This window comes from Fukomys damarensis, unplaced genomic scaffold (assembly GCF_012274545.1).
Source record: "Fukomys damarensis isolate Sample0158 unplaced genomic scaffold, DMR_v1.0_HiC HiC_scaffold_26, whole genome shotgun sequence".
In the NCBI taxonomy this organism is placed as follows: Eukaryota; Metazoa; Chordata; class Mammalia; order Rodentia; family Bathyergidae; genus Fukomys; species Fukomys damarensis.
The window spans coordinates 35,251,971-35,262,171 of record NW_022900938.1 but is presented as its reverse complement, the minus strand read 5'-3'; the positions used below and the strand labels follow the sequence as shown (position 1 = coordinate 35,262,171).

At 42.5% G+C, this 10,201-nt stretch overlaps 1 protein-coding gene across 9 annotated transcripts in view; it reads left to right on the top strand.

Moving 5' to 3' along the window:
* Pkp4 (plakophilin 4) overlaps positions 1 to 9,389 on the top strand; it is a 223,946-nt gene extending 214,557 nt beyond the window's left edge. For 5 of the 9 annotated variants that reach the window (XM_033756272.1, XM_019204971.2, XM_019204970.2 and 2 more), the window contains 6 exons: positions 345 to 540; positions 2,023 to 2,107; positions 2,231 to 2,348; positions 4,671 to 4,799; positions 6,384 to 6,457; positions 8,292 to 9,389. In XM_033756272.1, the coding sequence (XP_033612163.1) occupies positions 345 to 540; positions 2,023 to 2,107; positions 2,231 to 2,348; positions 4,671 to 4,799; positions 6,384 to 6,457; positions 8,292 to 8,540 (851 nt within the window). In that variant the 3' untranslated portion in view covers positions 8,541 to 9,389. The remainder of the gene's footprint in view (positions 1 to 344; positions 541 to 2,022; positions 2,108 to 2,230; positions 2,349 to 4,670; positions 4,800 to 6,383; positions 6,458 to 8,291) is intronic. The other 4 variants (XM_033756275.1, XM_033756274.1, XM_019204972.2 and 1 more) reach the window with 2 other exon arrangements.
* Positions 9,390 to 10,201: the final 812 nt, after the last annotated feature.

Genomic DNA, 10,201 nt, shown 5'->3' with positions numbered 1-10,201 from the left:
AAAAAAAAAAAAAAAAAAAAAAAATCATTACTCTTACAGAAAATAGTTGAACTAAAGCAACTTGGTTAGTCTACCCAATTTTATACATTGATTTACATTTTCTTTCAGCAGTTGACAGAAATGTTTTATAAATCATTTCTTCAAGTGAAATTGCCCTAAATGTTAACTTTTTCTTTACAATTATACTTATGTTTTTCTACTCTGCTGTGAGTTTTGATTCTTATTTTCCTGTTAATGTCTCTTTTTTACATTTTATTTTTAAGAGCTTGCAAACTATCAGAATCTTTCAGCAACAAAAACCCGATACCTTTTGAAAGTAGAAATTAATCTTTGGCATCTGACAGGTAAATATGCCATGCGAGACCTGGTCAATAGGCTTCCTGGTGGCAATGGCCCCAGCATACTCTCTGACGAGACGATGGCGGCCATCTGCTGTGCTCTGCACGAGGTGACGAGCAAAAACATGGAGAATGCCAAAGCCCTGGCTGACTCAGGAGGCATAGAGAAGCTGGTGAACATAACCAAAGGCAGAGGCAACAGGCAAGTCTGCAGCAAGGAGGGGCCTGCACAGGGCTCTCACTCCTGGGATTGTCCTATGTTGGAGCTTTTGTGGAGGATTCATTTCTGCATTTCTTAGCCGCTGTCTTCTAAGCAGTCTCAAAGGGAAGACATTTTCTGGCATGTGGCCTTTTCTATACTTTTTAAATTCTTGAAACACCCACCCCTCATCCTCCACTGATTTCTGGTTCTATCAAAGTCTGCTTAGCAGAATGTCTACTATAGCAAAGTGTCATGAGCTGATTGGCTTATAAACAACAGAAATGTATTCCTCACAGTTGGGGGGTGGGGTGGACAGAGTCCAAGATGAAAGCATCAGCAGATTTGGTGTCCTGTGTGGACCTCTGTCTAGCTGTGCCTTCATGTGGTAGAGCAGTGAGAGGCCTCTCCTAGGCCACTTTTCACAAAAGCCTCACCTTCTAATACCATCACGTAGGACTTTGACATAAGAATTTTGGGAGACATGTATAGTCCGTAGCCATCTTGAAAGCCGCACTTAGTTATAATAATCCCAAGAAAAATCACACATAATTTGAGGAAAAACAGGATGAGGGAAACTATTTTAGTGAATCTTGTACTCTGCTCTAAGCAATAAAACTAAAGCCATCAAGTCCTTACACTGACCTGCAAGGTTGTGTACTTCAGGTCCCATTTACTCCCGACTTTTTCTTCTCTTCCTTCCGACACTCTTCTGCTCTGTCCCACTTAGGGTTAGAGTTATCGGGTACATATATTTGAAGTCAAAGTTTCAACGTAATAATGTATTGTGAGGCCAGAGAGACTGGATCATACTTAGGGCTGACTCCCCAAAGACCAATCCATATGTTCAAGCCTCTGCTGTGGTGACTGAAGGCCTTAGCTGAGGCAGGAAGCTGTGTTGCCCTCTTATTTACCTGTGAGGCCACCATTTTAAAGGAGTGGGTCCCAGATTAGTATGGCAACTTGTTGGCAGTGCTTAAAGCAAGCGCCAGCATTTACAGAAGTAATGTGACCATATTTTCCCACACAAACATTAGAGCACATACATTTCTCTGCATAGAAGTATAAGTGATAAGGCCATGAAAGTACTTAGATGAAATCCTAATAATGGAGAAAAATTAATTTGAGTGGGTCACTGACATTTAGGATGTGTGGTCACGGTTGAATTCATCTCAGAGCCCAAGGGAGGCCTGTAAGAATAGCAGCCCTCAGTAGAGGTACCAAGGGAGGTTGGGGCAGGCATCTGCAGAGACCCTTAGTTTAGGCTCATCCTGGCCCAAGCGTACTGCAGAGCTGCCTGCCTGAGAACCTCTGTGGTTCTTGAGACCTCTGGCCAGCCCTGAACTTGACAGACTCCCCGGTGCACCTGATAGTTTGATGCAGTCTGTCCCTGTGGTCCTCTTGGTCACCAATTTGCAGGCTGTCTCCACATGGAGCCAGAGGCCGTACCACCCACATTCATTAATGCCCACGCTCTCTCCCTAGATCCTCTCTGAAAGTGGTGAAGGCAGCAGCCCAGGTCTTGAATACATTATGGCAATATCGGGACCTTCGAAGCATTTATAAAAAGGTAAGCTACAGGAATAGCTCTGGCATAATTAGCATTCATCAGAACACACACTCATAATCACTTATTGTAATGAAATGTCATTATTCATTTTGAAAGGTTTCTTTTCCTCTTTTAACTCCACAGGATGGGTGGAATCAGAACCATTTTATTACACCTGTGTCAACGTTAGAGCGAGACCGATTCAAATCACACCCTTCCTTGTCCACTACCAACCAACAGATGTCACCCATCATTCAGTCAGGTCAGTGGGGAGACTCCAGTTCTTTGTGACAGTGTTGGTGTGTGAAGCACTATTTCCCCACCAGAGGAGACCGAACATAAGCTAAGCTTGTCACCTCCAGCACTGCACATCAAGCTGAGCACCTTCTTTGAGAACTGCACATTGTTGTAAACAGTAAACCTACTTCTTCCATTTGAAAAATTTATAGTTTTCATCAGCTGTGATACATAAAAGAATCCCAGGGCTTCTCTCCACACTCAGATTCTGCTGGGATGGGGGCCCTGGAATCTGCATTTTGGATGGAGGAGACTAGAAGATCACAGTTAAAGACACCCTGGGTGCCTGGAAGTGTCCGGCCTATCTGCTGGCCTTAAGTTTAGAATCTTCTCTAAAGTGATTTTTTAGGTTTCTTGGGAAAAAACTCTCAAAAACATGGTCCTTGAACAAGATCTTTGGACTAGCCTCCTGGAGAGTTGCCTCCTCCCAGTGCAAGCTCCTGGTCCCTTGGCTGCATTGCGGATCCCCAGCACATTCAGCTGTGGAACAGGCCTCACAGGGTGGCTTTGATTTGTAAGTTGGGAATCTTAACAACCATGCCACCACCTATTTGTAGTATTTCACTTAGTGAAAAGAAGGTTTTGAGATTTAGACTATATTTTTTATATATAAGGGCAGATTGTTACTACCAAACCAATTCAATCCTGTAAATTCTTAACTAAATGAAACGGAGAAAGTAGTAATAAAATTTCTTATTTTTATTTGGCTTTAAATCACCCACTCTGACATATAAATATTATGTTGTCAACTGGGCTACTGCTGGCAGTCTTATTGCTCGTGTGGACAAATGTGACCAAAAAGACTACTATGTATGCCCATTGGTTCTTGCCACATACTGGATATCCCCAGTTACACTAAGAGTTTTTATTTGTAACATTATCTGTGCCTGCTGGGTATTGTGGATATTTTATATCTTAGTTTTAAAGTTATGAGTTGTTTTCTTCAAAGAGACCTATGCCTGGTTTTTAACACCCTTTCTGAGCCAGGGGCTTTTCTTTCATAAAAATACTCAGACTCCTTTAGGAACTTGGGAATAGAGGTGCTGGGAGAACCAAGAGATCTGGCTGCTTTACAAAAAGGCATATATACAAATCTAGAATCATTTCAGACAGATTAGCACAGTTACTAAGCAGTGAACTTGTTTGCAGACGTCTCACGTACACATGCTGGGCAGTATTAACAAAGTGCTAGCCCAGTCCCTAAGCAGGCCTTTGGAATGTATCAGAGATAGGGTGTTCACATTGTTCCTCCAGTCACTCCCAGGGCTACGTGTCCATCCCTTAGCACTAGTGTGGGATCTGCTTCTTGGCACATCTAATGCCGTGCTGGTATAATTGCTGGAAGCAATTGCCACCCCCCAGAAGTGAGCAAGGTAAGTAGCATATGGACAGTGCCTTGCACAACCCCTGTGTCGTAGTCGTGGCTGCTTAGGAAAGGTACCGAGCATCAGTGCATGCCAAACTACTGGGTGCCGAGGTTGGAGGGCCTGTGTCTAGTGAGTAAGTGGCTACTCTTATTTGTACCTAACTCCAGGCAAGCAAGATGGGTTTTTAATGAAAAAGGAGGCAACAGAGTGGAATGTTTCTCTTTTCCTTGTGTGTAGAAATGCCCAAAAGGAGACCTTAAGTAAATATATTATTAGGAAGTTAGCCCAAGTGGGGGTAACAAGTCCTGTGGGCCTCATAAGGCCAAGGCTCAGCAGTGAGCCAGGCTTACTGAATTTGCATGATTTCCCTGACAGCAGATCACCATCAAAAGATTTATGAATTTTATGGACTGGGCACACTTAGAGATGCAGATAGTTGTGAAATAATTCAAAATCAAAATGTGCCATAAATCCTGTTTACTGAAGAGCTGTACATAAGAGATAAAAGAGGGGTGGTTTATAAGCAACTGAACTGCAGCCATAAAATAGCACGCATAACTTCTGGTGTGGTTAGAGCCATTCCTCAGTTACCAAAGGCTGAACAAGTCCCTGAGACCACTGCTGGGCACACCCGCATGACCTCTGCCGCACCTCTCCCGCCAGGTGGCTTGCTGTTCAGCCCGGGCCAAGCCAGGGCATCAGCCTTGCCATTTTGCAGTGATGGCCTGCAGGGTGTGCTCCTCGCCCTAGGGTCTGGCCGCTCAGCTCTCGGCACCTGCAAGAGCTGACTTTTAGCACCAGCTGCGTGCCATTTCTAATTACTGACCTTTGTTTTCCTGGAGAGCATTTTCAGAGGCACTGACAGTCTGATTTCTTTCTTCTTCTCTTTCTCTCTCCCTCCTCCTCTGCTTTCCCTTCAGTCGGCAGCACCTCTTCCTCACCAGCACTGTTAGGAATCAGAGAGCCTCGCTCTGAATACGATAGGACTCAGCCACCTATGCAGTATTACACTAGCCAAGGGGATGCCACACACAGAGGCCTGTGCCCTGGTAAGACGCCAGTTGGGAATACGATGCAGAACCTCGAAAAGTCAAGTGTCCTGGAAAGTAGCCTGTGCTTGTATTGAGATGGTCCCCCGGCAGCTTCCCTGCTTCTGGGATTGTTGCCTTTTCCACTTGTTTTAAGTAAAACAGGTTAACGTAGTTGTATGTTGGCCAGAAATAAAGAGGGCTGGATCCAAAAGGAAAATCATTTTTTGGCAGCCCAGAGATGCGGTCCCTTTGCTCTGTTCCCTCCCTGCTCAAGCAGTCACTCTCTGTGTCCCTCATGCATCAGGACGCTGGGCTCGCTGTGGCTTTGTAGGGGCTGCATCTTCTAGACTGGCTCATCTCTTACATTCCAAGTAAGAATGAAGATCAATTCCATTTGTTTTCATGAAAAAAAGTTTGAATTATAGAATGTACAATGTGATTCTTGGTGATTATTTTTTATAAAAAACAAAAATATCATAGTATTTTATATACTATCCAGAAATATGTACATACATACATAAATAATGCCAGCCCAGAAGGTTACCACGATTTCACTTTGTCCTCATTCTCAACTATCTGACAAATTACAACTACTCCAGAAGTTTCAAATCAGTGTGAGCTACCCCAGAAAAAGTACTCTTTTTCTCAGAAAACCTGTTTATTATTTTAAAAAATACAAATAATGGGTGGCAACTTAACTACTGCCAGGGGAACAATCTCCGTTGTGCTGTTGTCTTTGATATTGTGATTTCACAGGACTGTTTACTAATCGACTGTTGTTACCATGGCAATTAATAGCTCAGAAAATTGCGGATGCTACGTTTCACATACCAAGCCCTGTGCAAAAGGAAATGCACATCCAAACTGAAGTGCATGGCTGCTTCAGATTTGCAGCGGCCTGCTTTATTTTAAAGATCACCTCTTTAGCATGCATGCCCTTCTGTATCTCCTTTGCTTGCTTCAATAAACTAATTTGCCTCGAATATGTTTCATTTTCCTCATTAAAAAAAAAAAAAAACTTTGCTAGCCTTAACAATAATTGAAGAGTAGCTCATGACATCACCAGGAGTCAACTGGGCTCTTGAAGACAATTATGTAATCGACAAGTCCTTTTCATTTTACGGCATACTTCACTGTGGCAGACATAAGATTGTGCTTCTGTGTGGCTGACTGCCTAGGACTGCCTGTGCCTGCTCCTCCTAGAACCTAGGATTTCAGATTACAGCTGTCTTAAAGGCATGGGATTCATTCTAATACTGCATTTCCTTTCTTTTCCCTCACCCACTGCTCTGGCTCAGAGCCCTGGAAGAGTAGCATTCCTCAGCTCAAGAGCTTTGCTGCTGCTCAGAGCCAGCCAAAGAAACACTCCCAAGCCTGAGCAAAGACTGAGAAGGACCCCTTGTTGGATGGGCGATTCCTTGACATTGCTACCATCCCCTACCAGTCCCTGGGGATGCAGCCTGGCTGAATCCAGGGAGCCCAGGCTGCTGCCCCTCAGTGTGCATTGATGCTGGGAAGACAGCCCTGTCGCGGGACACCGCACAGCCTAATGGACCACAGTAATAAGCACTAGTTTTAATTTCATAAAATATTTTTTTACAGGCTCCAGCAAACCTTCACCAATTTACATCAGTTCCTATTCCTCACCAGCAAGAGAACAAAATAGACGGCTACAGGTGAATTTGCAATATTATTTGTAAAGAAAGCCGATTGGCAGTAATACAGTAAGGGGTCCACGTCGGTTGACTTCTCAGAGCTCAGCCAACACAGCAGAGCCTGAGGAACATTACCTGGGGATCTTCACTCCTCAGAAATGCACCCATGATTTAAACGAAGCACCTCCACTCTAGCCTCATGTTCTCAGATATCCACATCTATGCTTCTGAGGCCAATGTGCCACTTATGGGAAGAGCTGAGAAATCTTTAATTCATATTCTTTCCCAACAGCGTTCTTTTCCCACTCATTTTTTCCCTCCACCTTTTTGTTAGTCTTCAAAATCTTTTCCATCCTCAGGGCGAGGAAAGGTCAGTAAACACATGTCGCTCTCTCATCTCATTTTTCTCCTTTTTTGTATACTTCATTTTCCATCTTCATGACTTCCTTCCAGTCTGCACTCCATAAGAACCCTAAGATTTTGGCCTTGAGACTGGATATGTTCATCTCAGGTCAAAGTGGACTCAGCCGCTGCAGGATGCAGCCCACTATAATGAGGCAGTGTTGTGGTTGTAGCAGACCTAGACCCAGATTTCAGGAGGGGTCTGGAATCAGTTTTCGGGGCTTCCTGGGACTATGGCAACAGGCTTATCTTGTCCTTCAGATAAAGATGTTCTAAGAGCCTCTCCTACTCCATCATCTTTTCTAATTAGATGAAAAAAAATAGTTTACCCAGTTGCTCATAATTTATGCTTTTTTTTTTTTTTTTTAAGATGGTCTCACTATGTTGCCCCAGCTGGGCTCAAACAATCCTCCTATCTCAGCCTCCTGAGTAGCTGGCAGACATGCACCACCATGCCCAGCTTATGCTATAGTTTTGGGGTTTTTTAGTAATGAAAAATAGAATTATAACTGCTTTAAAAAGAGAAAGTCGAGTTAGCTTCAAATAGATTGTATCACTGAAATCCTTATAATGTTATAATTGACTGAGTTCCAGAATTTGTTGTTGATGCATATACATTTGTTATGTCTTATTAAGTGAGGGGATTTAGGATTTAGGATGATAAGACAGGCATAAGAACCGTGTGATATGAAGAAGTTGATGTGAAGTTAAAGCTAAGGCAGTACAAAAGGAAATAGGGGTGGGTGAACCCTGGCTTCTCACCTATGCTTGGCCTTGCTTTTTTCAAATGAATTTAAGATGGTCTTTTCCACTAGAATTGTATTTGCTCAGGTATCTCTGCTAATTTTACTACTCTCCTGCCTTGAGGTTGCATACTCCTTGAATAGTACAACCCAACAGCAGAGTTTCCAAAGTGTGATGCTATTTACCAGACCACATGCTTGTTCGTTAAAATTGAGGGTTGGACTGGCTTCATCTCTGAAGTAAAAGATGATTCTATAATTATATAATTGTCTGAGGCAAAAATCCAAACCCTAGACAAATTATGATATGCCAAAGATTCTCTGTGTGAAAGTAAACATTAAAGCTGTCCCCTTATTTCACCTGCGCAGGTCACAGGCCTCTCCACAACAGGATGCAGAACAGGGACTCCAGTAAGGGGAGATAGTCACTGGACATCTGCCACTGAGATTTAGGGCTCTCCTCAGCACCCTCCTCTTTGGAAGCCTTACTTAGCACAGGACTTGAGCAAACTTGGTCAGGCCCACCTATGGGGCAGCTTGAAATCCTCCTTAGCCCAAGTAACCACACAGTGTGTACCTGAAACAAGTGCTAACCTTAAGTCCACAAATACTGCTTTAAAAATGTGACACAGGGAGGCCCCACTATTTTTCTTTAAATGTGCATTTTCAAAAGTTGGTTTCATATATTTGCCTTTCCATTTTGTCAACAGCATCAACAGCTCTATTATAGTCAAGATGACTCCAACAGAAAGAACTTTGATGCATACAGACTGTATTTGCAGTCTCCTCATAGCTATGAAGATCCTTATTTTGATGACCGAGTTCACTTTCCAGCTTCTACTGATTACTCAACACAGTATGGACTGAAATCAACCACAAATTACGTAGACTTTTATTCCACTAAACGACCTTCCTATAGAGCAGAACAGTACCCAGGGTCCCCAGACTCATGGGTGTAGCATCAAGACGGTTGCTTGACAGAGGAACTCTTTTAACCTTGTTTGGATGGAGAGGAAAAGTCCGTCTTGCTGATCTGATGGTGAAATGTGAAAGTGAAATGAAAGGAATGAGTGAAGAGCTTTTTGGGTTTTTTTTTCATTTTGAGGAATTTTCAGGGAAGTAAGAAAACTTTTGGGAGAGGACTTTCTAAGCTCTATTTAGGTGTTAGATCTAATTACTTGTAGATTCTGTAGTCTGGTGAAGGTATGGGTGACGTGATGAAAGAGGTTTGAGACATGGGTGAAATGAGATGGGGGATGCGTAGGTCAAATCAAATTAAAGATGATTTTTTTAATGTGAATAAAGTTATGTTCTGATAGTTTGTACAGAAAAAAAATAAATAAAATGGATGCCCTTCATGTTTTATTGCTATTACTAAATGTCAAGATTGTATGCTATTATGTCTTGTAAATTTCTATTGTTGGTGTAAATATGGAAATGCCACATTGGTTAAGTGCCATCATTTGTAATGCAGTGTGTCATTTGAAAAGAGATTTGAAGATATGGACAGCTTAAAATGGGAAACCCAAGGAACTGTTAACAAATAAAAACAAACTATGACATCTTTTGTTTCACAAGGAACAGTGTACTTTGGAAGCACAAAATCCAGTCTGATTTAGCAGCACCATACCCATTCCCTGCCTCTTTCATAGGACACTTCACTGCCATTTTCTATGCACATGAAACAAAAATAAATGTGGAAATTTCATCCCTGGAAATGTGTTCCCTGTTCTTCCCCACCTCTTCCCAGATGTAACATGGAAAAGCAGATTTAATAAACACTTTGTGAGATGGACCACACCAAAGAATTAAGCTCTGAACTTCCCTCCTCTTTGTCTACCTTAGTACTGTATTTTTATTTCTTCAGATCTATTTTGAATCTAATGCACTCTGCAGTTTTATGTCTTTTCCACAATGCTATATGTATTTATTGCCACTTTTCACATAAGAGAAACTACATCTGAGAGTTTGGTCATAACTAAATTGGCAAAAACTCCTTTCGGCATCATTTTTAAGAACTCAGTAATTGCATAAGAATAGTGGTTGGGCATTTACTTGGTTGGCACTAATGAAGTAAGCCAAAACCAATTCTAAATCATTCTTTTGCTGAATAATTCTATGAGAAACAGTAATTCGTAGATCAAAGATGGGGCGACAAACCCCACAGATATGACTGTCAGAAGATCATCCCCACAGCATTGTCTGTGAGTTTTTGTCCATCTGAAGACAATAAGGGGCACCAACTCTGGGGGGCTTAGAGACTGAGGCCCTCCTAGGCTTTACAGTTTTCATCCTGAGCCCTAGTGCCTGGATCTTCCCTGGAAACAACCCATGTGGCAAGTCAAGCCCGGAGATGTGGCTTAATTCGTTATATCTTGCAAGCATAATAAAACCACAGGTATTTGTGAGTATGTGGGAAAAGGCCCAAGAAAAGTGCTTTGCTAAATGAACAGCTGCCCAAAACTAGGATCCAAAGTGAAATAGAAATACAGTAAAAGCCAGAAGATTCGTAATGTCTGCAAATAGGCTTTCTGAACAGACAACTGAGTCAACTGGCAGGTTAGACCATCCCTGCTACCTAAGCTCTGGCCCCACCATGACCTGGCAGGGCTCTAGAAAT